Source organism: Rhodotorula paludigena, assembly GCF_050403205.1.
Source record: "Rhodotorula paludigena JCM10292 DNA, Rt_paludigena_JCM10292v1_ctg58, whole genome shotgun sequence".
Taxonomy (NCBI): Eukaryota; Fungi; Basidiomycota; class Microbotryomycetes; order Sporidiobolales; family Sporidiobolaceae; genus Rhodotorula; species Rhodotorula paludigena.
This window is the reverse complement of record NW_027481400.1, coordinates 58,735-82,854: the sequence shown is the minus strand read 5'-3', so window position 1 is coordinate 82,854 and position 24,120 is coordinate 58,735. Positions and strand designations below refer to the sequence as shown.

General features: G+C 64.0%; 10 protein-coding genes across 10 annotated transcripts; 6 read left to right on the top strand and 4 right to left on the bottom strand.

The window, feature by feature from the left end:
- Nucleotides 1-62: 62 nt before the first annotated feature.
- JCM10292_006549 (uncharacterized protein) lies at nucleotides 63-1,998 on the top strand (the record flags this gene model as incomplete). Its single annotated transcript, XM_076651840.1, has 7 exons — nucleotides 63-175; nucleotides 242-635; nucleotides 692-748; nucleotides 807-896; nucleotides 955-1,175; nucleotides 1,238-1,476; nucleotides 1,541-1,998. The coding sequence occupies 7 exons, from the start codon at nucleotides 63-65 to the stop codon at nucleotides 1,996-1,998; spliced, it is 1,572 nt and encodes a 523-aa protein (XP_076502622.1).
- A 177-nt stretch (nucleotides 1,999-2,175) lies between these two features.
- On the top strand, nucleotides 2,176-4,165 carry JCM10292_006548 (uncharacterized protein; the record flags this gene model as incomplete). The annotated part of the gene is made up of 11 exons (XM_076651839.1): nucleotides 2,176-2,229; nucleotides 2,342-2,417; nucleotides 2,486-2,703; nucleotides 2,789-2,938; nucleotides 3,049-3,174; nucleotides 3,256-3,423; nucleotides 3,537-3,597; nucleotides 3,652-3,795; nucleotides 3,867-3,873; nucleotides 3,955-4,051; nucleotides 4,136-4,165. 11 exons carry the CDS (start codon nucleotides 2,176-2,178, stop codon nucleotides 4,163-4,165), a joined length of 1,131 nt encoding a protein of 376 aa, XP_076502621.1.
- A 472-nt stretch (nucleotides 4,166-4,637) lies between these two features.
- JCM10292_006547 (uncharacterized protein) lies at nucleotides 4,638-6,319 on the top strand (the record flags this gene model as incomplete). The annotated part of the gene is made up of 4 exons (XM_076651838.1): nucleotides 4,638-5,016; nucleotides 5,075-5,304; nucleotides 5,361-5,612; nucleotides 5,672-6,319. The coding sequence occupies 4 exons, from the start codon at nucleotides 4,638-4,640 to the stop codon at nucleotides 6,317-6,319; spliced, it is 1,509 nt and encodes a 502-aa protein (XP_076502620.1).
- Nucleotides 6,320-7,024: 705 nt separating this feature from the next.
- JCM10292_006546 (uncharacterized protein) lies at nucleotides 7,025-9,837 on the bottom strand (the record flags this gene model as incomplete). The annotated part of the gene is made up of 15 exons (XM_076651837.1): nucleotides 7,025-7,218; nucleotides 7,297-7,401; nucleotides 7,459-7,471; nucleotides 7,540-7,608; nucleotides 7,670-7,711; nucleotides 7,839-8,056; nucleotides 8,117-8,133; nucleotides 8,195-8,213; nucleotides 8,290-8,319; nucleotides 8,455-8,735; nucleotides 8,801-8,990; nucleotides 9,113-9,218; nucleotides 9,379-9,542; nucleotides 9,611-9,640; nucleotides 9,708-9,837. The coding sequence occupies 15 exons, from the start codon at nucleotides 9,835-9,837 to the stop codon at nucleotides 7,025-7,027; spliced, it is 1,608 nt and encodes a 535-aa protein (XP_076502619.1).
- A 666-nt stretch (nucleotides 9,838-10,503) lies between these two features.
- Nucleotides 10,504-12,114, top strand: JCM10292_006545 (TauD/TfdA dioxygenase family protein; the record flags this gene model as incomplete). The annotated part of the gene is made up of 10 exons (XM_076651836.1): nucleotides 10,504-10,626; nucleotides 10,687-10,800; nucleotides 10,856-10,893; nucleotides 10,954-11,031; nucleotides 11,095-11,125; nucleotides 11,221-11,372; nucleotides 11,490-11,579; nucleotides 11,643-11,784; nucleotides 11,854-11,913; nucleotides 11,989-12,114. The coding sequence occupies 10 exons, from the start codon at nucleotides 10,504-10,506 to the stop codon at nucleotides 12,112-12,114; spliced, it is 954 nt and encodes a 317-aa protein (XP_076502618.1).
- An 847-nt stretch (nucleotides 12,115-12,961) lies between these two features.
- On the bottom strand, nucleotides 12,962-13,999 carry JCM10292_006544 (uncharacterized protein; the record flags this gene model as incomplete). Its single annotated transcript, XM_076651835.1, has 1 exon — nucleotides 12,962-13,999. One exon carries the CDS (start codon nucleotides 13,997-13,999, stop codon nucleotides 12,962-12,964), a length of 1,038 nt encoding a protein of 345 aa, XP_076502617.1.
- A 1,067-nt stretch (nucleotides 14,000-15,066) lies between these two features.
- Nucleotides 15,067-16,018, top strand: JCM10292_006543 (uncharacterized protein; the record flags this gene model as incomplete). Its single annotated transcript, XM_076651834.1, has 7 exons — nucleotides 15,067-15,220; nucleotides 15,310-15,368; nucleotides 15,457-15,468; nucleotides 15,539-15,545; nucleotides 15,610-15,672; nucleotides 15,735-15,822; nucleotides 15,880-16,018. The coding sequence occupies 7 exons, from the start codon at nucleotides 15,067-15,069 to the stop codon at nucleotides 16,016-16,018; spliced, it is 522 nt and encodes a 173-aa protein (XP_076502616.1).
- A 382-nt stretch (nucleotides 16,019-16,400) lies between these two features.
- Nucleotides 16,401-18,037, bottom strand: JCM10292_006542 (uncharacterized protein; the record flags this gene model as incomplete). The annotated part of the gene is made up of 3 exons (XM_076651833.1): nucleotides 16,401-17,089; nucleotides 17,156-17,328; nucleotides 17,391-18,037. 3 exons carry the CDS (start codon nucleotides 18,035-18,037, stop codon nucleotides 16,401-16,403), a joined length of 1,509 nt encoding a protein of 502 aa, XP_076502615.1.
- A 481-nt stretch (nucleotides 18,038-18,518) lies between these two features.
- Nucleotides 18,519-21,178, bottom strand: JCM10292_006541 (uncharacterized protein; the record flags this gene model as incomplete). Its single annotated transcript, XM_076651832.1, has 5 exons — nucleotides 18,519-18,586; nucleotides 18,664-19,267; nucleotides 19,386-19,559; nucleotides 19,650-19,946; nucleotides 20,006-21,178. 5 exons carry the CDS (start codon nucleotides 21,176-21,178, stop codon nucleotides 18,519-18,521), a joined length of 2,316 nt encoding a protein of 771 aa, XP_076502614.1.
- An 858-nt stretch (nucleotides 21,179-22,036) lies between these two features.
- On the top strand, nucleotides 22,037-24,106 carry JCM10292_006540 (uncharacterized protein; the record flags this gene model as incomplete). Its single annotated transcript, XM_076651831.1, has 3 exons — nucleotides 22,037-22,077; nucleotides 22,172-22,728; nucleotides 22,797-24,106. The coding sequence occupies 3 exons, from the start codon at nucleotides 22,037-22,039 to the stop codon at nucleotides 24,104-24,106; spliced, it is 1,908 nt and encodes a 635-aa protein (XP_076502613.1).
- Between the last annotated feature and the right edge of the window lie 14 nt (nucleotides 24,107-24,120).

Below are 24,120 nucleotides of genomic sequence, written 5' to 3'. Positions count from 1 at the left end.
GCCAACCTCTCCCCCGCCGACCACGTCCTCCTGCTGACAGGGAGGGCAGGGCTGACCAGCGGATGGACGCACACGCTGCACGGGCCCCGTCCAGCGAAGGCACGGCGACCCTGATCGGCGTCGGACTCGCCGTCGTCGCTTCCGTCCTCATCGCAGCTGGACTCAACACACAGCGGTATGTGCTCCCCGTGGGCGGAGCGGGGTAGCTGGCCGTACTGAACATAGCCTGGTTCACCCGCAGACTCGCCCACCTCAAGCGCTCGCGGCGAGACGGACCTTCCTCGTCCCCACTTCGCGGCCGACCTCGTCCCCGTCCCGCGCACCCGCACGAGCGCACGCCGCTCATCGTCACGACCAAGCCCACCCTTGAACGGAGCCTCTCCGACCCCGTTCCCGCCGACCGAGGCCGCCCGCAAGTCCAGGTCGTCCTCCCCGTCGTGTCGGAATCCCCGCCGCACTCGCCTCCGCGCACCCCGACCAAGAGGGACCGCTCGGCCTCGAGACGCAGAAAGCCCCGTCTTGACAAGGGCTTTGTGCGCAACCCGCTCTGGCTCCTCGGCTTTGTCCTCCTCAACCTCGGCGAGTTCGCCAACTTTCTCGCGTATGGCTTTGCCCCGCCCTCGGTCGTCGCTCCTGTGCGTTCTGTTCCTCCTCGACACCTCGTTGACAAGAAGCTGACCCTGTGACGCAGCTGGGACTGACCACCCTGGTCGCCAATGTGTTCCTCGCTCCGCTCATTGTCCGCGAGGTATGACACACCCTCTTCCGCGTGCGAGTCCAGCCCTACTCACGCCGTTCACCCGCAGCCCTTTCGACGAAAAGATCTCCTCGGTGTAGCGGTGGCAATTCTAGGTGGCGTGACTGTCGTGTACGCTTCGCGGTCCAGCGACAAAAAGGTGCGTCGAGCTTCCCGTCCAATCCTCGCCGCCGAGTGCCGACTCTTTACCCACGCAGCTCACACCGGATGAGTTCCTCGCCGCCATCTCCCAGCCGCTCTTCGTCTCGTACGCGCTCGTCTGCTGCACCTGCATGAGCGGCCTCGCGTACCTGAGCCGGACAAAGTGGGGCGACCGCTACGTCCTCGTCGACCTTTCGCTGTGCGCGCTCGCGGGCGCGTTCACCGTCCTGTCGACCAAGGCCATCTCGGGCTTCCTCAACTTGTACTTCCTCCGCATGTGCGTCCCGTCTATACGATGCAAAGTCTTCGCAGGCGCTGATCCGATCTCGGCTCGCGCAGGTTCCGCTACTGGATCACTTGGGCCGTCCTCGTCGTCCTCGTCAGCACGGCGCTCGTGCAGGTCAACTTTGTCAACAAGGCGCTGCAGCGGTTCGAGAGCCGCGTCGTCATCCCGATCCAGTACATCACGTTTGCGCTGTCGACCATCTGCGGCTCGGCGCTCCTGTACCGCGACTTTGAGGGCGTCCCGGCGCCCTCATTGCTCAACTTTGGGTTCGGAACGCTCATCTCGGGCGCGGGTGCGTTCTGAGCCTCGTTCTTTCTTGGGATTTGCCGAGGCTGATCCTCTGCGCTGCGAAACAGGCGTCTACCTCCTCACCCGCGACCCTCGCGCCGACTCTCCTCCTTCTCGCCAGGACGCAGACAGCGCCCCTCCCACCTCACCGACGACTGACCGCCCCCGGCACGCGGCTCCAGCGCTGCACCTTCCCGCCTCGCACCCTTCCTCTCAGCCCTCGCCCACCCCGCTCCACTTGACCGGCCGGGCGCGGGAAGGAGGCGCACCTACGCGCACGCAGGGGATGCAGCTCCTCGGCGTGCACCTCGACGGCGCACCAGCAGTGGCGGCGGGGCCGCGCGCGCGCAAGCTTAGCTTGACGCTCGGAGGCGGTTACCTCTTGGCCGGGTCGCCGGGGACGGCGGTGGTGCTGGCGCGCGAAGCGGACGGGGATGGGGAAGGAGGAGAGAGCCGGAGCGGGAGTGAGAGTGAGGAGGAGGGGGAGAGGGGGAGAAGGAGGGACGAGGAGGAATGGGGTGGGTAAAAATGTCTCGCCCGAGCGACGTGCGCGCATCTGTTATACTCACGAGACTGTAACGAGTCTGTGGAAAGTCCGCCTGAGTGTGCTGCGAGAGTTGCAATCGGCGTCACCGCAGCGAGCCAGCCCTTTCCAACCGCACTCGCTTCGTCTCCTTCCCTCCCGCTGAGACTGCTAGCCAGGATGGAACCGCAGCTCGAGCCTGAGCACGCCGAGGCCTCTACGGAAGACTACGCTGTGCGTCTCAGCTGCGTCTGCGCTCTCGCGCTGCCCCACCTTCGGCTCGCCTTCATCTCTCACGCTGACTTCTCGTCGCTGGATCCGCGCTCGTGCACCGTGAACGACACAGAACGCCCTCGACGGGCTCACGCACGACCCAGACCAAGAGCCGCAAGACCTCGACATCCACACGCCCGCGCACACTGGTCCGCCTCCTCTCCGATCCGTTCCGTCTTTCTCGCCGCGCTCACTGCGACGGCTCCCCTCTGAGCAGGCGTCAAGCACTCGTGGCTGCACCGCTTCGTCCCCGGCATCGAGCGCGTCGCGGCGTCCTACCACCTCGGGACCTATGTCGCAGCCGCGCGCGGGCCCGACCCGCCGAGGGCGTGGGAGAGTATGCCGCTGTATGTCCGCATTGGGATGCAGGCGCTGTACCATGGGAGGGAACAGGCGCGCGTGCTCGGGATGAAGCGCGTCGAAGAGCTGCTCAAGGTGCGGTTTCGCTCCCTTCCTGGGCTCGCTTTGCTTCCCGTCGTCCGTTGACGGAAGAGAAGGCTGACACGGGTTGTGACGACAGCAACAATCGATCAAGCAGGGCATCGCGTTCGACTCGCCGACCAACGCGACGCCGCACATCGAGGCGTTCGTCAAGACGTATGCAATCGACACGAGCGCGCTGCTCGAGCCCGACCTCAAGGCGTACAAGACGTTCAACGAGTTCTTCTACGTGAGTTGCGTCGATGGGCGCGCGAGGTCGAAGCGTTGCTTTCCGAGCGGCATTTCCTTCTGAGCGTCGACGAATAGGAGGCAACTCACCCTCTCGAGTTCGTTGCGCAGCGCAAACTTAAGCCCGACGCGCGTCCGCCTGCGCATCCAGACGACCCGGACGTCATCTCGAGCGCCGCGGACTGCCGCTTGACCGTGTTCGAATCGATCGACGCAGCAATGTCTTTCTGGATCAAAGTGCGCCGCAGTGTCACTCGTGCCGGACCGTATCGGCCGCAACAGCACGATGCTGACTGACAACATCTCCGCCATACACAGGGAAAGCACTTCACCGTCCCAGACCTCCTCGGGGACGCCGCACTCGCGTCGCAATTCGAAAATGGCGAGATTGCCATCTTCCGCCTCGCGCCCGCCGACTACCACCGATATCATGCGCCCGTCTCGGGCACGGTGGGCGCGACCACGAGCATTGAGGGCTCGTACTATGTGCGTCAATCCGGGCCAGATAGCCTCCGCGGTGCTCGGCGGGCTGCGCCAACATCGCAACGCGCCGGGCTGCCGCTTTGTCGGTCGACTGACGCACACTGATGGCACGACAGACCGTCAACCCCGTGACAGTCAACTCCGACCTGGATGTCTTTACCAAGAACCGGCGCGACGGTGCGTCCACTCGTCCCCTTCTCCTCGACGCCTGATTGACCCCCTCGCGTGCAGTGACCGTCCTGCACACTCCGCGACCGAAAGGCCAGTCGGTACCCGTTGCGTTCGTCCAGATCGGCGCGATGCTCGTCGGCAGTATCCGCCGGACCGTTGAAGAGGTGCAAGAGGTGAAGCGGGCGGACGAGTTTGGGTACTTCGGTGCGTTGCTGCGGTATTCATTGCTCGGACCAGAGCGAGAGATTACGATTGACTTGCGTTCTGATCCGCAGCATATGGGTGCGTCGCAACGGCGATTGAGTTATCTCGGCTAGTTGAGCAGTCTTCGCTGATCCTCAGGCCCTTCTTCGTCTGACGCAGCGGCTCGACGGTCATCGCCGTGTTCCCTCCAGGGCTCGTCAAGTGGGACGCGGACCTTCTCGCCAACTCGGAGGCAAAACTCGAGACGGTGGTCAAGGTGCGTTCTCCTCGAGTTGCACCTTTCGCCATTCGCAGTGCACATGTGCTGACTCGTCGAGCTTCTGTATCTGCCGACTTGTAGGTCGGAGAGCAGATCGGACGATTCGTGTAGACGGCATTCAGCATATCATGTGGGACATCCGCTTCTGTGGCTGGTTCTACGAGATGCTTCCGCGTCAGCATCCTTCCAACTCCCTCTTCGTCGAGCCGTTCATCGAGTACGCTGAGGACGACTTGGATTTCCCATGCGTGCTCGCCGCACGATCGATGACGACGGTCCCATCTCGGTTCGCGCACGCTCCTCTCGTCTCGGGTCCCCGTTCCCGCGCACCTCTCCTCTTGTCTCCTCTCTCGGTCTGCCCTCCCCGCCCTGCCTGTTCTGGCAGCTCGCGGCGAGCGGCGGACAGGCCGTCTTGCGCTAGGCGTCAGAGGTTTTTCAGCGCCGCCTCAACTCTGAAGACAGGAGCTCGAGGCTGCTCTCGCCTCGCATGACTTGAGCTGCTACGGACGGACTCTTTGACGACTTTGACGACCCTTTCACGACTTGAACGAACTTTCACGACCTCCTTCCGGCCACCGAAACCATGTCCCTCTCGTCCTTCTTCCGCTCAGCTTCGTCCGCCTCGGCTCGATTCTCGGCAAGCGCCTCCGCCGACCCCGACGGCCTCACTACGCTTCCACCTCGCCGCTTTTCCCGCCTCGAACCGTCGCCGTCGCCCGCTCCGCACCTTCCTGCATCCGCCCCCTCGCATTCGCCCGTCGCACCCGATCGCGCTAGCGTCGTTTCGCAAGATTGGACCTCGAGGCACTCGTTTGCCGAGCTGCTGAGTCGGGACATACCGCTCGACGACGAGTTTTTGCGGGATGAAGAGGTATCCGCCATTCTTGGCGGCGAGTTGGGAGACGGAGACGGCGCGAGGGAGACGATGATCGTGGTTCCGGGTGCAGACTTTGGTGTTGTCGGTGCGTTCCCCTTCTAGTTTGCAGATGGCTACGTCACAAGCTGACCTCTTCCTCCAAGAACTGCGCCGCCTGCGCCTCTCGCGCGCGCAGAAGCGCCGCCGCCGCACGGGCTACGTCGCCGGCGTGCTCTCGCTCCTCGTCCTCGTTGTCACGGCGTGGTACCAAGTCGAGACGTGCTGGGCGCTGATCGAGCGCGGCGGGAGCGGGAGGGGCAAGGTCAGGTGGGTCGAGATGAGCGCTTGGCTCGTCGTGCTGCTGCTCTGGGTGTTTGTGCTTGCCTTCCTCCGTGTACGCTTCGAAGCTGATCTCTGCTGAAGCCTCCCACTCATTTGTTTGACCTGCAGTCTCATCGTATATCGATTCTCTCGCGCCTCGCACTCGCCAGCGCCGCCATCTCGTCCTTCTTGCATCTCGCCCTCGCCCTCATCAACTTTATTCTCTCCTTTGTCTGGCGCGATACTCTCAACGACCGTTGCGACTGGGGCGTCGACGTCTCGTGGCTCATTGCGGAGAAGGGAGACGCGTGTCTCGCAGAGGGGTGGAAAGGGTGGAGCATTGCGGCGGCCGTGCGCCTCATCCTGACTGTTCCCGTGTCTGTGCGTTCTGCTCTTGCACAGTTTCTCTGAGCTACGTTGACTGTTGCAACGCAACGCAGCTCGCGTGGCTCGTCTCGCTCCGCCGCTACAGCCTCGCCCTCGTCACAGCCTCGATCATCTCGCCCACGCAGGTCCCCTCCTCCGAGCTCGCGTCCCTCCTCGAGCGCCACCGCGCCCGCCTCATCCCGCTCGACCGCGCCGTCCCGCCAGCGACATCGTCCGTTCCGCCCGCCCGCATCTTCGACCCGGATCGACTGCCCGCTATGCCAGACCGCGCGGCATACTATGCCGAAGCTTCCGATGGCGCATGGAGCTACTCCAGCGCGCGACATGGTGCGCGAGCGGCAGATACGGCGGCGGATGCGCCGGGCGCAAGTGGAGGGGTCGCCGCCTGGGTCGGCGCGAAGCTGTGGACCGGGATGGGCTGGCTGATGGGCGTGCCGCGCTTCGGCAGCGCTCCTCTCTCAGAGGACGAGAAGGGAGACGACGCACCGGAGAAGGCCGGTGCGGCAGGAGACGAAGCGCGGCTCGCCGACTTGGGAAGATCCGCGACATCGACGTACGGCGCCGCCGACAGGCCTCCGCAGGATGGCGTGCCGACGAGCTGGTGGACCCACGCGGAGACCGGCGACGACTATCGTCCGCTTTTTGACGGAATGCGCTCCTCCTCGCCGTCCTCGTTCATCTCGCGCTCGACGAAACGGTAGTCGACCGGGTCAGCTGGATCAAGCGTGCCGCTCCTGCCGTCGGACAACCTGGCTCAATCTGTCGCCGTTTCCACCGCTGCTGCAACTTGTGACATCGATACCTCGTGTGCAACTCCCGTCAATCTTCCGTCTTTTCCCTCCGACGATCCCGCTTCGTCCTCACACTCTCGCCACGGCTCGTCCGGCTCGACCCAGGGCGCGATCATTTACGTGCGCATGTCGGATGGCCGCCTCGTTCGCCGCCTCTCGACCATTGCGAGTGAGAGCGAGTCGTGCTCGCAGGTGGACGGCGACAGGCTGCGGCGCGCGCACAGCGCTGCAACGAGCTTGCGCGCGAGTCTCGACGCGAGTATCTACAAGAGCTCCAGCAGCGGGCTGGACGGCAGATTTGCGACTGCCAGGGAGGACTGGCGCACTGCAAGTGACGCAGCGGACGATGTGAAGGAGGTGTTGTTGGACGGTGTGCGGCAGCAGTAGAGCTCTTTGAGTATTAGACATGCTCGATTTCTCCTAGTCGTCAGACCGGCTTCCCTGCCTGCGAGACGCTCCCAAAACGCAGCAAGAACATGTCGAGACGCACACAGAGAAGTTCACGATACAAAGTGCGCAACAAACCGGTTTAGACTGTCCTGTACACAAAATGATGGATGCTGCGCCCCATGGGCCAGTGTAAAGAGCGGAACTACAGTGACAGAAAGAGGAGGATCAGACCATTGCGACCCGGGCCTCCTCTTCGCGGCTCTCCTCAGCCTTTTCCTTCTCACCATCGCTGCGGTTGTCGAAATCGCGACCCTTGATGATAGTAGGCGCGCCCTCGAGTTTGTAGTTCTTGAACTTCCAAGCGCTGACACGGAGGGCAAAGAGTTGGTCGATCTCTTCGAGCGTGCGGCCTTGCGTCTCTGCGCGTCAAGGAAGCTCAGCTGCTGGTCCGCACAAGCATTGAACATGAACTCGGGGTGTACGAGAAGGAAGCGCACCGGGAAGGAAGAAGATGAGGAAGAGCAAGGTGAGGAACGCCGAGGGCATCCAGATCCATGCGACACGAACACCGAGCTCGTTCAGGTAGCGCGGGGTGGTGAACACTGTTTGCGCCTGAGTCAGTAGACTGTCAGTGTACTCGAGTAAAGTCGTGAGCTCACCGGTCAACCACGCCTGAGGAGCGGGGAGCGCAGTCAGCTTCATGTCCGACGAAACAGGAGCGTCTGACAGGCCAAGCGTACCGCGACAAAGCCAACACCCATTGCGAAGCCCATAGTGAGCGAGCGGAGACGGTTCGAAGGGATCTCCGCCTGTAAGAACTCGTTCAGTTATGAGCCTCCTCTGCTTCGTCGTGAAATCGATCAGACGCACTGCGACGGCCCATGCGATTGGTCCAGCGCTCCAGTTATACGTCTAAAAGACCCGTGGAGAGTGGTGGAGCGGATTGAGAGTCATTGAAAGCCGTGCGGGAGAGAGAGAGAGGCGGAAGAAGCGGATCAGGGCCCCTCCTGCTCCAACTGATGGCGTGGAGGTGACGTACAAACTCGTAGATGCTCACAAACGCAAGCATGGCCGCTCCGGCCGATTGGCTAGCTCCGCTAGTGCCGTTGGTCGGGTACTTCTCATTGACAGCCCCGATGATGAGGAAGCAGGTTGTGATTATGGCGAAGCCGGCGATCAGGATGTGCTTGCGTCCAAAGCGACGGGCAAGGAAGGGCGAGACGAGTGCGCCGGCAAAGCCGCAGACCTTGAGAATGACTGCGGAGGTAAAACAAAGTAAGCCGTGAAGCGACGGTGGTGCTCGGAGGAGACACCTACTCGTGTTCCGGAAAGCGCTGTGAGCAAAAGTAAGGTCAGTATCGAAGTACGTAAGCATTTGAAGGGGGAGAGTCGGACTCGGAGCCGGGTTGAGCAACTGCGAGGGCGAAGGGCAAGTCAGCGGTGAGACCGCCTTCACTTGTCGCGGAAGAATGGAGGACAATGTTACTTGCTCTGAAAGAATATAGTCGAGTAGCCGACCACTGCATAACGTGTAAGGTCAGCACGAGGTGCCCGAGAGGTAACATGGGAAGCGGAAGCATGGGAGAAACAACAGGAGCGGCAGTGCGGCCCCTTCTCCTGAGCCAGATCCGGACTGTCCAGATGACAAAACTCACGGAAGTTGATGCCAGAAGAGGCATGCATGGTCGCGCAGCACGACGCAAGAACCGTACGACGAAGATCCGTTCCGCGGAAAATGTCGAGAACCGAGGCGCCTTCCTGTGCCGCCTTTTCGGCTGCGATCGCGTCCTTGATAGCGGTGATCTCGACTTGAATGTGCTCCTCGGCGTATCGTGGGCCGCGAATGCGGCGAAGAGAGCGAGTGGCATCGTCGAGACGGTCTTGAGTGGCCAACCAGCGTGGCGACTCGGGCATGAACCAGGCGTAGATCATGAACCTGCCATGACAGACATCAGCTCAGCGCCGGAAGTGAGTCAAGAGTGTGTGAGAGTGCGAGCGCACCAGAGCGGCACGGCAAAGAGGACGACCAGCTGCGCTTGGTATGCGAGCTTGTCCATCCGAGTGGCGAACTGCTTAGAGATGACGGCACCGACGATACCGCCGAGACCCTGGAAGATCTGGAAGGACGAGACAAACGGTGCGCGAAGGTGTGAGGGCGCCGTCTCAGAAATCCAGAGGACGACGAGGTTGACTGCAAGCACGAAGGCCCATTGGTCAGCAAAAGAGTGATATGCTTCTCAGAGACCGTGCATGCTGGCGGCGAGGCACCTGACGTGTTCTATTAGCGCAAAATAAGGACGGAAAGTCACGCACCGTAGGCTCCGTTCGACATGCCGAGGAGCAGTCGACCGATGTACACGGGCTCGCGCGTTGTGACGAACTCCTGGATGAGGAGTGCGACGACACCAATCACAGACGCCTGCAAGACACACAGGTAAGCGGAATTCGGAAGCGGCGCCAGCAAGGGGCCAGATGACGAGATCAACTAGCAGCGCAAGCAGCACTGCCCGCGCGTATATCGCAATAGTTCTGCCAGCATCGCCAAGAAGATACAAAATAAGCAGGACAAAGGCACTCACCACAAAAAAGCCTGCGCGGCGACCCCAGTAGCGAGAGAAGGGACCGATGAGGATGGACGACAAGATGAGACCGACTTGGAGGAGCGATGTGATGAGTTGCTGAAACGTCTTGTCGATTACGTACTTGCCCGACGGGGCCGGGTCGCCAAATACGCGCAGGAAGCCTGTGTTTGAACAGGGAATGTCAGATTTTGCCCATCTGGCTGTCGTTCCGGAGCCTATTGATGCATACCCTGCATGGCCTGGAAGCCGTTGATGATAGCTGTGGGAGTGAGTGGCGGCTCGTCGGTGATGCCCGCGCGTATAAGTGAGGAAACAGCGCAGCGCACTCGTGTCGAGGTTGTACTGAAACGTGCCGAAGCCGACGAACAGTGTGAGGACAAACGCCCGAATATTGTGTCTGAACGCCGTCTGCGGAAGCCCAGCCACAGCGGCGCCGCGGCCAGCAAAGCCAACCATGTCGAAGTCTGCGATCGAGGAGCCGAGGAAGGGGACGCGAGATGCTCGCGATGCCCAAGTCCGGCGAGACAAAGAAAGCAGGAAGCTGAGGAGAAGAACGCAGAACAGCAGGGCTCCGCAGAAAACGCCAGCAACGAGCCGGATAGCGGGGCCAGGAACTCGGAGACGCCATCTCTCACGCCGTTCCTGGGGATTGAAGGGCGGGGACGAACGCCAAGACGCGTAAATCGAGCCACCGGCACGCGCTTCCGGCGCTGCTGGAGGTCATGCGGCGGCGGAAGATGAGGATGAGCGAGCGACACCTTCGGCTCGATGTGGCGCTCGAGGCTCCGAATGGACCCTTCGAGACTCTCGAACCTCCACCCTGGGTCTTGTCTCCGTGCGATACGTCCGTCGCGCGCACTTAGCGCGTGGTCTCCGTCGCGCGACCCCTTTCTCCTCGTCGGCCTGCTCGACGGCGGTTTACCCGCCTTTCCTGGGCTCACTTTGCGTCACAGCAGCTTGCGGGATCACGAGGGCGTCCGGCCCTCCACGCGGAGACAAGCTCAGGACTTAAGGCCAGCGGGGAAGGCTGCGGACGCCACCGTCGGACTTTGAGAAGGCCAGTGGGGAAAAGGCACTCGTCCGCTCGTCGTCTTCTGCTCCCTCTCTCACACAGCGCTCGCAATGGCCGTCGAAACAGAGATTTATGGGCCCTTCACCGTCACGCCCGTGCTCGAGGGCTTCGGCGCCGAAGTCGCAGGCGTGCCGTTTGACCAGGTCCCTCTTCCGGAGGACATGATCAAGACGGTGTGTTGCCTGCCCGGCACTGTGACAGCGAGGGTAGACTGATCAGCAGATAAATGACAGCTCACCACCATCTCGGACAAGTATGCGGTACTCATCTTCCGCAACACCGGCCTCGACGACGGTCGCCATGTGGCCTTCTCCAAGCAGCTCGGCGAGCTCGAATTCTGCCCCAAGGTGCACTGCATGCGACAGCTAGCGTCAGGCTCTCGCTGACTTGCGAATCCTGCAGTTCAACGGACCCGACCAGCCGGACCGGTTCAGTTCGCCGTAAGCTTGTATTTCTGTCTAACCATTGTGCGTTCCTTCGGGCTGACGAGCGGACTTTAGGCATCTCTTCGACGCCGGCAACACCAATCTCGACGGATCGCTGGTCAAAGCCGGGACGCGCCGCTGGAACTACAACAAGTCCGTCCGGCCGTTGCTTCATGCCTTCTTCCCGACTGACAGTAGACTGCCGCTTACCTCTAGGGGCAACGCGCTCTGGCACACCGATTCTCAGGTGCGTGTCAGCGCTTGTTCTGAAGCCGGACCTTCACTGACTCCGGCACAATGCGCTCAACCGTGCTTGTTCCGCCTTCGTTTTTGCTACGGCAGTTCAACCAGCACCGCTCAAAGTACTCGTTGCTGCTGGCGCACGCAGTGCCTAAGGAGGGCGGCGACACCGACTTTGCCGACACTAGGCGTGCTTACAATGACCTGCCCGACGAGAAGAAGCGCGAGCTGCAGGACTTGATCATCGAGAGCGAGTGAGTCCCGTTCTGTGTCGCCTGACTGTCATTCCAGCCTTCTTGACGGCGCGAGACGAGGATGGAAGGCTACAAAAGCCAGGCATGCGCTGATCTTGCTCCTTTCGCTCTTCGCAGTCTCTGGCATTCTCGCAAACTCGCCGCTCCCGAGGAGTTCGCAACGCAGACTGTGCACGAACTTGCCTCCAAGCAGCCGGCGTACCACAAGTGCGCTCGTCCCGTCTGCTCGTTCGTTCTTGTTGAGCTCAGTCTGACTTCCTCGCATTGCAGGTTCGTCCAGCAAGCACCCGACGGCCGCGACACGCTGTTCATTGCGGCACACACGAAGCGTATCGTCGCTCCCCAGGCTTGGGACCTCGAGAAGTCGCAGAAGCTCATTTGGGAACTGATTGACCACTGCACAAAGCCGCAGGTGCGTGCTCTGCCTCCTCCTCGCCTGCGCACTGCTGCGCGGGAATGTTGACACGACCGTGTTGCGCAGTACGTCTTCTCGGCGCCTTGGTACGCCCCCGGCGACATGATCTGGTGGGACAACCGCGCCGTGCGTCTGCTCCTCCTCCCTATCGGCAGTCTCCCCGTGTGCACTCTCGAGCTGACGTCAGTCTCGCCTTCACAGTCCATGCACCGCGCGACCACTTTCTCAGACCAGATGGAGGTGCGCGACATGCGCCGCACGACCGTCTTCGACGACGGCCCGTACGCGCACGGCGAGCAGGTGCTCACGGACATGCCTGCGGCGTGACCGGACCAGAAGTACAGGACTCGATCTCGTTCATTCGTTCGTGTAGGTAGCGTTTCGGTCGCGACTTGTGCAATTTTCAGTGCCTTCGAGCAAGCATCGTCGAGTCGAGCCGGGGTCCGCACTGCAGAGCGCGGCAATGCGAGACGATGTGACGACGATTGCGAAGCGTCTTCTAGCACGAAGCATGAGCAACTCGGTCGCACCGCTAGCGAGGTGAGCGGGGGGATCGCTGAGCGAGACGAAGGGGCGTGGCAAAGGAAGCGACGATGAGCGCGTCGGAGAGGCTCGAGCAGACGACAGGCAGAGTGCGGAGTAGACGAGCGCTGCCCGAGCACGAGAACAAGCCTGCAGGCAGGAAGAGATGGAACGGAAGGAGACAAGAAGGAGATTCCGCGACGTCGCGTGGCAGCCGAAGCCCTGCGCGACGAACAGTGCCCCGCACGCCGAACCGGCACGCGAAGCTGGCCGCCGGAGAGAAAGAAAAGTGTGACACGGTGCAGAGAAAAACGGCGAGTAAGGAGGAATTGCAACGAGGGCAGAGGACAGAATGCTGCGAGTATGGCGAGGGAGAGGGTCCGTGGCGATAACCAGGTGCGAGCGGGAGGCGGATGGAGCTAGAAAAGACAACGAGGGAAAGGTGAACGGAGCGAAGCTAGGGAGCGAGGGTATCATAGGTACGACCGAGGGGGAATGTGAACGTGAACGAGGAGAGGAAGGATGGCGCAGGCGCGAGGAGGAAAGGGGAGACAGAGAGCCCGAGGCGGTCCGACGACGTCTACGTCTCCAAGCAACCGAAAAATGACCCTGGAACCCGAAAGACCCGAATGCAGGAAGGCGAGGACGGCCGCTATTCGCGGTACAGCCGTGTTCGTCGCACGCGGCGCACTGCACTTGCGGTGCTGACGGACGGTTCGGGCGTCGAGGAAAGGGCGGGGATGGTGATGCTGCCGCTGATGACGGTCGAGCTGTTGGCGGGAATAGGGAGGTTGCCGCTCGTGGCGAGGCTCGTTGCCGTGGCAGGTGAGGCGGCGGTGATGCTTGACGGCATCGAGGTGAGCGCGTCGGACGAGGTCTCGGCGTCCTCGGTCGATGCCGTAGCCCAGTACGCTGTGTCGGTCGACGGCACGACAGTGCCCGACGTGACAGACTCGCTCGTGCCACGCGAGCGGGTCGACGTGCGGTTACCGGGGAAAGTGTCGTTGCGAGAACGGGCGTCGTCGTTGTTGGTGTCGCGCTCGGACAAGCCGACGCCGAGCCCGACGGCGAGTGCAACGGCGACGAGGAATAGCGCGAGGATGAGGAGCGTGAGCGGGCGCAGGTACCATGGCCGGCGGTGCCCGTCCTGCGCTGTCGCGCCCGAGTAACCGCCCGCCGAGTCGGCGCCGTACTCCTTGGCGGCCGCACTGCTTGCGCCGTACCCTCCTGCACCGTACACTCCCGGCGGTGCGCTCCCTACTTGCCCGAGCCCAGCGCCAGCTCCCACCCCCGCGCCGAGGATACCGACCGGGACGGCCGCCTCGCCGAGTCCCGCGTGCGACTGCACCGGCGCGAGCCCTGCGCTGCCGTACTTCTCCCGGCCCTGGTAGTCATCGTCCGACTCGCCGAGAGGCCCGCCCAGGTCGTTCGAGTGGCGGCCGCGCGGGCGGGCGTTGAGGAGTCCGACATCGTAGCCCTCTTGGCGATCCTCCTCGGTGAGCGGGATGGCGGCAGTCTGCGCGAGGAACGGGTCCTGGCTGCTGGCCGCAGGTGGCGTGCCCGCTGGCGACGCGCCTGCGCTGCCCGGGGCGCGAGACGAGGCGCCGACGGCGGGTGCTGCGCCCTGCGACGGAGCGGAGCGCCCAAGGAGCGGCGGCGAGGGCTGCGAGGCGGCGCTGCGGGCCGGCATGGCTCGGAGTGGGTGCGCCGGGGGAGGGTGGCAGCTGCAGCGGAACGGGGCGCAGACTCTGGCAAGCGAGGGAGCGGGCGCACGACGGGGCGATGCAAAGCGAGATGCGCGCCTGGCAGCCACAGACCAAGGGGCACGGCCAGAGCGCGCGCCGGCCCCTGCGACCCCCGCACGCGTGCCTCGATGCCTTACCCGCAGCTGTGTATTCTCGCCTTACTCGTGAATACCCCGCCCGCAAATAGCCCTCAGGGCCTCGGTCGCGCTTCTCGAACGAAGTCTCTCCTCTCCTTCTCCCGCCCTCAACTTCTCCTTCGGGGAGTTGCTCTGTCCGCCGCCGCTGTTCTTCTCTGCGCAAGCCACTCTCTGCCGCTGCTCGTCTCTCGCGCGACGCGAACTCGAGGCAAGGGTCTCCGCTCCGCCAAGCGCGACAAGCTGCCTCCGGACCTTCTTCGCGTTTGAGCGATGAGTCTTGTTCGGGCGCTTGTTCTGCTTTGGTGCTCGCTCCGGAGCGCTTCACAGAGTCGGGTAGGCCACGCTCACGCAGTCTGGCCATCAGAGTGCGCCGGCGGAGGACCCCTGCTCGCATTCCGCTCGCTTTCTGCGCTCGGGTTCTCCGAATACTGCGCATCCGCCGGAGCTGTCAGACTCTCTCGCACGAATGGAGCATGTCTACCCACCCGAAGACATGCCGATGCTCCGGCTTGCGTCACCCGGGCGCGACGAGAGCTCGCTTGGACCTCCTTCTCCTCCCCGCCTTCAAGGGCTATGGCCCGGCTCAATCGTGGTTCGCCCATTCACGCAGACGAGCTCGCGTGCATTGACTTTCGCCTCGCCAAAGTCACGCGCCCAGGCGAGGCTCCAGCTTTGACAAGGCGGTCCGCGCACAGGGTTGGCTCCGACAGGCCTGTCGCCCCCAATGCTGCTTCCTTCCCTTTACCTTAACTCTCGCCGTCAGCCCTACTCGCTCTAGCTCCACGTCCAGCATTCGCGAACGCGCAAGAGCTTGCCAGGACTCGTCACGACTCTTCACGACCCCCTCTCGATCCGCCTCCTCGTCCTCGTCCGTCATGCACGGACCCCTCGTCGCGCTCATCTCGATCTTGTCCCTCTGCCATTTCGCCGCCGGTCTCCCTGCTGGAGCGACGGCCGCTCGCCAGGTACGCGATGTCAGGCAGGACACGTCGAGCCCGTTGTTCCCTCCTGAAGTCCCGAGCTGCGCAGGTGAGTTGCTTCGTCAAACTCGCCGCCGACCGAGAAGGCGTGCCCAGTGGAAGCTTGCGTGGTCAACGCTCACTGCTAGCCTCCTGCAGTCTGCCAACCGGCATGGAGCGGTGTCTCAAGCTGCGCTGAGGCGGCGCCAGTCTTCAGCGTATGTGAACTCGCCGCTTCCACCCCCTTCGAGTCGCTCGCACTTGACGAGGAAGTCGCGACACAAGCTGACCCCCCTGTTCTTGCAGGACTGGATGAATGTGCGCCCTAAGCTGACTGTCGGGAGGAGACTGACCGTTGGCTGACCGTGTCGTCTGCGCCACTTCGCAGATCCTTTGTAAGTCACTCGTCTCTATCGGTCTCACGCATCTAGTGCTGACTTAGAGTGTCCGAAATCACAGGGAACCCGCTCAGCTTCATCGACGCGATCAAGTGCTCGTGCACCGACACCTTCAGCTCCGCCTGTTCGCCTTCATTCACTGCTCCGCGTCGAGCTCGATCCCACATACTGACACCCTGTACACAGTCCCACAATGCGTCGACTGCTTCATCCGCACGGACCAGTGTGAGGCGTACCTCGGGGTGCCCTCCGTCGAAGCGAACACCTCGCCTATGTCCGTCTCCCTGTGCTGTGCTCCCTCACCTGGTCCCTGACATTCCATTTGTCACAGCCTCGACTCCATGCGGAACGTTTGCGGCTTTGCGTCGGTCCTTCTCGGCGGCGTTGCATCGTCGCAGTCTTCGGCAGAGTCGGCGGCGGAACCGACGACGGACTGGTCCGACCTTTCTTCTGGTATGCGCACGCTGTAAGAATTTTTTTGCGCGAGCTTGCTCACAGGCTTCCAGACGTGCTCGCCTCCACGCCGACCGCCTTGTCTGGGTCCGGCACGTTCGAAACGCCTGCGACGTCTTCATCGGGGCAACAGCCCAGCATGACCACCGCTCCGACCGTCAGCAGTCCGATCGCCACCGACCTCGGCAACGTTACACTCTCGAGCGCGACCGGCGGTAATGGCGCAGTCCACCTTTTTGCGTCACCTTTTGCGGTCTCTTCCGCGCTGGTCGCCCTCCTCGTGCTCGTCCCCCTTCGCTTGGCTTGATCCGAATACTTCCCGACAGCTTTGCAACGTACTCTCGAGTCTCAAGCGATCAGTAGGCGGTCAGAGCACGGTGCGATTGCCAGAAAGACCCGCTACACGTCGAGCCCGTGCATCGTGTAGACCTGGCCGCCCATCTCCGCCTCGTCCCGATTCACGCTCGCTTCTCCGGCCGCCTTGCGCGCCTTTTTCGGCTGCGCCTTTGCCGTCGACGCCTTCGAGCTGGCGAGCCCGGCGCGACCGCGAGTCGACCGCGTGAGAGGCTTCTCCTCCGTCGTTGGCGCCGCCTTCCGTGCCCGCTTCGCCGGCGCAGGCTTCTCCTCCGCCTCGCTCAGCTCCTCCTCGTCCGACTCTTCCTTCTTGACGGCACCCCGCTTGGCGCGCGTTTTCCGCGTGCTTCTGTTGACCGAAGACGCAACCTCCGCGCCGTCTCGAGCTGGCTGACCCGTCTCGTCCTCGAGCTTGACGGCGTCGCCCTTCTTCTCCCCCAGCTCCTCGCGCGCCTTCTCGATGCGCTCCTCCGCCGCGTCGGCAAGCGGCTCGAACTCGGCCTTCGCGCCCTCCTTGGCGGCGCCGTCAGGCAGCGCGGTGCCGACCGTCTCGCCCTGCGCGTCCTTGACGGGCACGCGCTTGCCCTTGCCCTTCGCGCGGCGCACGAGGTGGTCGATCGGGCACGTGTCGACAAAGTCCTGCGTGGTGACGCCGTTGGCGGCGCAGCGGACGCACCCGCGGCCGTGGCGGACGATGAGGGAGTGAAGAGGGTACTTGAGATGGGCAGGGAGGACTAAAGGGCGGAAGGACGTGTCAGTGTGCACGGGCGTGGAGCTTGAACAAGGGGCAAGCGACGTACGGTGGTCGAGGTGGAAGAAAGTCTGATCGCGACTTGGAGGTTGCGTAGTCTTGGTGAGGCGGGTGAAATCCTTCGACTTCGACGGTGTGGTAGATGTGGAAGAGTCGGGAGCGGAGTAGACACTGCCGTTAGGCGGAAGCCAGCCGAGCGACTGCGTGATGCGGTGGACGTGCCTGCCGAGAATTGCAAATCAGCGGGAACCGAGCAGACGAAGAACGACGAAGGACAAACGCACGTGTCGACAGCGAAGGAATCGCGGCCGAGGCAGAAGAGCAGCACGCAGCTCGCCGTCTTGATCCCGACGAGGTCGAATGAGATGAGCTCCTTCATGGCCGCCTCGTCGTCAAGCTCGTGCAACCAGTCGAGGCTCAACTCCCCCTCGCCCGGCTTCATCCCCTTCTCCTGCACGTTGCGGTCCTCAATGCGCTGAAGCACACCGAGGATCGCCTTGCTCTTGTTCTTGGCGAGTCCGCCGCACCGAATGGCCTCCTCGAGCTTGGCTTGACCTCCGTCCAGCACAGCGCGGTACCCTGCACGGCCATAGACCTCGTCCATGCTGCGCTTCGCCGTCGTGCTGTTCTTGCTCGTCGTGTTCTGGCTCAAGATCGTGCGGACGAGCGCGTCCAGGACGCTCGGCACCTGTCCGCAGCCAGCTGGCGCGTCCGGGCGGTCGACGAGCACCTTGGGCCGCTCGGGCATACCGTGCACGCTCGCGAGGAGGTCGCACACTTCCTTCGCCTCTTCGGGTGTCGGGTGCTGCCACTGAGGGAAGGGCGTGCCGGACGAACGCGAGGTCGTATAGAGCTGCTGCTTCTTCAACGCGGCTGCGGAGAGCCCTGCGGGCTTGACGTCGGGCTTCGTGTCCTCCTGAGCTGCAGCCATGGTCGAGACGAGGGAAGTGGGGGTGGCGAAAGTCCGGGCGGGATGCGCGGCGGGAAGGCAATGCCTGAGGCGAGGCAGTAGCTGCAGAGAACGAGATGCAATCCGCTGTAGCTGCAGAATGGCGTAACGCTGTGCTGTGCAGCAACAGCAGGAAGAAGGCGAAAGTCGGGCAGGACTTTGCGATCGACGGCACGAACACGTCAGCGCAGGCGCGGATCGCCGACATGTGAAAGCACGTCCTCGAGTTGCTTGCGGTAAACCACCTTGTTTGAGCAGCCAGACACTAAACGGTTTCGTAGCGCATACACGGCGCGTCAGAGATGAATAACTAGGAGCGAGCGCAGTTGAGGCAGCTGGTCGAGCCCGGAAGGGGGGCAAAGGATTGTAAAAGGTGGCAGTGCAGAAGCCGACGCGCTATGGGGTAAGCCGTATGAGTACAAAGAGTAGGCTACAAGCGAGAGGCGAGTATTCGGCGAAGGCTTCAAGCGACGGACGGCGAGGGAGAAGCAGAAGGCGCGAAAGGATCGACGAGACGTGCGAGCAGGTCGGCTGCAGGCGAAGGTTGGAGAGGTCAGTGGAGTGTGTTTCGTCAACAGTCGGGCGGTGCGTGAAGCGCCGAGGCCTACCGTTTTCGGTCGCCTTGTCCGCGAGATCCTTGTTGAGCTCTTTGACCTTGTCGGCGAGCTTGTTGATGACGAATTTGCTCTGCGCCAGCTCCGCTTGGGCCTTGCGGAGCGATGCCGCGTCGCCCTTCGTGCTCGTCGATCCGGCGCCTTCGCTCGTCCCGCTCGTCGACGGGTAGACGTTCTCCTTCGGAGTCTTCGCCTTCTGCTGCCTCTCCTCCTCAGCCTCCTCCTCCAGCTTCTTCGACCTCGCCTCCGCGGCTGCGCACTTCGTCGACACCTCCGCAAGCTTCTCGCGCAGCTTGTCTGCCTCGAGTCGCGCAGTCTGCGCCTTGTCCTCCCAGATCAAGCGGTCCGCCTCACCCGCCTCCTTGGCGCGCTTGAGCTCCGTCTCAAGCGAGTGTAGCGGCGCGGCGGTCTTGTCGTCAACGGCGGAGTCGGCACCGAGCGAGTCATGCGGTCCCGAGGAGGGCGAGAAGAGCGGCACGGGTCGCAAGCGCGCGAGTTCGCCTTGCGCACGCGAGAGGGCGAGGTTGGTTTCGTCGAGCTTGTCGGAAAGGGCGTTGCGCGCTTGTGTGGCGGCATCGAGATCTTGCAGAAGAAGGGCCTGGCAAAGCGTGAAAAGGTCAGCCACGGACCGATCGTTCCGGGCCGACTGCCTGGGGGCGGACAGCGACCGCTCCCCTGGGGAGCGGCGCAGACAAACACGGAAGCGTGCGACGCACCACTCTCCGGCTCGGCTGCTCGCGCATTTTGTGCTCGGCCTTCTCAGCGCGGACCTTCCAGTTCTTGACCTCCTTGTCGCGCTCGGCAAGCTCGACTCGCTGCGACTCGAGGTCTTCGGCCATATCGCGCAGCTGGCGATCGAAAGAAGTGATGTGTTCGCGGGCGGCAGTGAGCTGCTGACGACCGCGGGTGGTTGCGAAGGTCGAGAAATGGGTCAGTTTTACAGCATATGAAACTGCACAGGGAGCATTCTAAAGACGAACCTCGCTCTCCGTCTCGGCGTTCAGCACGCCCTGTTGGTCCCTCCACTCGATCTCGTTCTTCCACTTCCCGCACACGACCTGCCAACGCTTGCGCACCTCGTCGCGCTCGCGGCGCATATCGTCGTCAATGACACGCAAGGTGACGTCGAGCAGAGCGAGCTCGAGCGGCGTGATTCTGGTTGAGGAGGAAGAGTCGGAAGGAAGGAGCTGAGGGTGTGTCAGGAGGAGGAACCGGAGCGTGTCGGCGAGGTGAGCGGTCGTCGCGGCTGACGGCGCGTCGACAGGTTGCGAGAGGATCTGCGAGCGTAACGTAAGTCAGCCGAACCAGAGACAAGCCGCTGAGGGCCAGAGCGTACCTTTTCCCTCCAGACGTGCTCTAGCCTCCGCTCCAGCTCGTTGCCCTCGAGTCCAGTCACTCCAAGCAGCTCGCACCAAGCCTCGCGCGCCTTCTCCAGTCCCCCAAACCCAGCCTCGGCCCCCTTAAGCGAGGTCGCCCGGCTCACACCGCTGCGATGCACCGAGGAGCTCGATCCGTCTTTCCCGCTATTGACGGGGGTCTCGGACTTGTCGCGCCGCTGGGTCTGCTTCTCAGTCCTCTGGACCTGCTGAGCGACGGCACTCGAGTATGTCGCCGCCTCCGCCGAGGCGGTGCCGCCAATCCTCGCCTCAGCCGCAGCACCCTTGTCCGCCTGCGCTTGTCCGGCGGTACTCGCCACAGCGGCAGGCTGCGCGTCGCTCCGATGCTCTTCCGGGACGTACGGCAGAGGCGGCGGGCCATGCATCCACGGCACGACGGGGCAGGGCCAAGGCGCGCCACATTCGGGTGGCTGGACGGACTGGACGACCCAGGTCCCGTTCAGAGGGTCGAAGACGTAGGCGGGCTGGAAATTGAGAGGGTGATGCGGCGGGGGCGGGTAGGGGTATAGGCCGAGAGGCGGAAGCGGAGGCGAGGTCGGGAGGGAATGAGGCTGAGCTGGCGAGTGCAACGGTTGCGCGAGAGGCTGCGGAGGGAGGCTCGCGCTGCTAATCTGCTGGTTGGTCGAAGGTGGCGGAGGTGCCTGCAATTGCGGCGTGCAGGTAGGCTGGCTTGACTGCGGAGGCGAGGCTGTTGACGGCGGGACCTGAAGGCCGGGAGGCGCCGGAAGCGGCGTGCGCGTCGCTGACTGAGGCCCGCCGATCGGATACGGTCCGTTGTAGACGGCTGCAGGCTGGACGATGGGAGCTGGCGTTGAAGTCGGTGCGTCGAGCGGCTTGGTGAGTGCGGGAGGAGGACCGGGAGGGGGAGGTTCGGCCGCCGTGGCAGCTGACGCGATCGCAGGGTCGCTCGCCTTGAGCCTGGTCGCTGCGAGGCGCTCGCGGAACGCCTTGGCGCGGTCGAACCCGCTGCCCGGTGCAAGCGGAGGCGAGTCGGCCGTCCGAGGAGACGGAGAGCACGACGGCGCAGCCCACGGCGACAGCGTGGGCGCGCTCGACGTCGAGCGCCCTGAGAGCGAGCATCCGAAGCGGACGAGCGGCTGTCCGGGCGGCATCGCGCTTGCCCGAGCGGAGCCACGATGGGGAGCAAGAGAGAGAGACAGGAGACAGAGACGCAAAGACTCAGGGATCCGGTGATCTTCCCGCAAGACCGCTTGTGCGAACTCGTACGGTATAGGAGAGCAGTACGACTGCGCCAGCGTTGGCACAACAGAGGCAAGTTAGTCTGAAGCGATTCGCGGCATCCGAGGCAGCTGCGCGGAAGCGTCGGACACGGTTGCAGCACGCCGTCGCACCCTCTCGCTGTCACTGGAGGCCGTGCAAATGCTGCTGCCGCTGCTGTACATTGGGAAGGAGAGCAGGACGCGCGGCTCGAGCGCGTCGGTCGCGCGCACAATTCGCACGTGCTGTGAATTCACTGTGTGCGTTCTTTGCCGTCTGCTGGACCCGCTGTCCTTCTCGACCAAGTGAAGCACAGCCCTTCGCAGTGCACACCAGAGCGTGTGCGCACACCCGGGCGAGGGACCCTGCGGGTGGCCGTCGCAAGCGTCGACCTTCTCACCGTGCTCCCGACGTACTTCCGGATTCTCCGTCACCACGTCCGCGCAGGAGCTTCTTTGGGGGACGGCGGGCGCTGCAGGCGGGCGAGCTGCTTGATCTGCCGCCGTCCCTTCCCTCGACGACCTCGTTGCGCACTGTGTCCGACACCTCGCTGCTTTGCTTCCCCGGATTCACGCGCCTCCGCCCGCAACTCGTTCGACGTCGACCCAGCGCTGCCTCCTCCTCCTCCTCTCTCCCGACGCTCGGCTGCACGCGTGCTCCTCTTGCACTCCCAGGCAGTGCTCGCGACAAGAACGGCGTGACTTGCACGAGACTGTCCCGCGTCGATCCCGCGTTCTCATCAGGCTCCGAGAATGGGCCGCTCTCGCTCCCGCTCCCGCATCGACCCAGACGGGTGCGTGCTCTCCTCTGCTCTCTCCCTGTGTACCCTGCGCTCCAGGCTGACGCCCCGCCGCAATGCCCGGTCGACCCCGTTCGCATCCGCTCAGGCCTGCACCGCCTCATCCCACTTCTTCGATGTCGTCCGGCTTCACGGCTGCAGGCGCCCAGCCGCCCCCGCCCGACCTCTTCATCCTCGTGCGGCCCCCACCCTCGTCGTCCAACCACCCGCTCAACGTCCAGATCCAGCTCCTCTCGCCTTCCGCTGCCCGAGGCCCGAACCCCGCCGCCGGCCCCTCCGCCTCCTCCGCGCCGCCCAGCAATGCCTCGGGCCCGACGACTCCCGTCAGTACGGGTGGGATGAGCTTCGACGCCGTCGCGGGCGCGAGCGTCGCGCAGTCGCCCAGAGCTGCTGCCGCCGGTGCCGAAGCTGCGGATGGTGCTGCTGCGGACAGCGGCAGCGACGACGATGCGACGAGCGACGAGCAGCGTGAGCGCCGTCGAAGTCGCTCGCCGTCAATCAGCTCGACCAAGAGCGGAACGAGCGGCGAGAGTGCGGTCACGGGCACGACGAGCACGTCCGGCGGGTCTGGCTTCAGGAGGAAGGTCATCCCGCTGCTCAACCTCTCATACCACACTGTGCTGTCGACTACGGTGCAGGATGCAGGTGCGTCTCCCTTCTCGCGAGCGAAGGTTCGAGGTGGGAAGCCGGGCCTCACATTGCGCTACTCGCAGGAACCGAAGCGCGCGTCGCCAAGTTTGCGAAGCGCGGCGGTATTGAGCTGCCCGGGCTCGCCATCTTTGACCCGCTCGACCTGGCAGCAGCGAATGCTGCCGCCGCCGCCAAGCGATCTGCGTCGCCCAGTCCGACTGCACTTACTGCTCCTCCCGCCAAGGCGGACAACGGGGCCTCCAACCTGTTCAGCAAGTTCAGCCGCTTGTCTCTCCGCCCCTCGACCGCGCCTTCCTCTTCTGCCTCTCGCTCGACCGATGCCTCCGCCTCGACTGCCGCGCCCAGTCCCCTCGCGCTGATCCGCACGCCCTCTCCGCCCGACTCGTCTCCCGACTCCTCCTCTCCCTCCGCGTCCGCACGGAAGCGCAGAAACCCCGGCTACGCATTTGTCCTGCGCAAATGGCTGCGAAGCGACCTCGCAGAAGCGCCGCGCACAATCCGGCTCGAGTGGGTCCGCGCACCGCCGCGCCGCCGAAGGAAGGCGCGCAACGGCGAGGGGAGCGCGCCGGGGAGTCGTAGAGGGAGTGCGCAGGCAGAGGAGGGAGAAGTGACGAACGCTGGCGGCAATACGGCGATGGCGGTCGAGGTGGAGGAAGAGGAGGAGGAAGAGGAGGAGCGGGCGTGGGTGTGCTCGCTCGTCTACCCGCTCTCGACGCAGGCGTCTTCACCTCTCCCATCGCCCGGTCCGAACGGGCCGTCGGCGTCGGCGCACAGCACGCCAGCGCCCTCTCCCCCGTTGAGCACCGCCTCGTCGGCCTCGCCGAACCTGCTCGCCGTCCCCACCTCTCCCGCCTCGTCCACCGCGCCCGTTGCCGCGCCCTCGACGCGGCGCATCTCGCTCGCGACGCTGCGCCCCGCGCCGCACCACCCGCGGCTCGTCTCAACGCTGCTCCTCCCCCCGTCGCTCCCGTCGATCCCGCTCGGGTCGTTCCACCCGTCGCGCGGCCTCGTCGGCGGCGCGCTCGGGCCCGAAGAGCTCCGCGACCTCGCCATGGTCACGGCGCTATGGGTCGCCGTGCGCGAGGGCCTCGGCGGGCTCGAGGACGTCGTGCGCGCGGAAGCGAGCGGCGGCGGCGGCGGCGGCGCGGCGACGCTCGCGGGGAGGGAGTCGGCGGCGCCGCCGGGTAGTGCAGCCGTTGAGGGTTTCGGCGCCCTGACGGAGAAGGCGGGACTGGCGATCCAGGGGCTCGCGGCGAGTGCGAGTGCCGGGTCGGGAGGGAGCAAGGCACCGGCGACGGGCGGGACGGCAGGGGCCAAGAGGAAGAGCGGCGCGGGCGCAGCCTTCTCGAGGTTCTTTGGCGGTGGGCGGTGAATGAGTACCGCAAG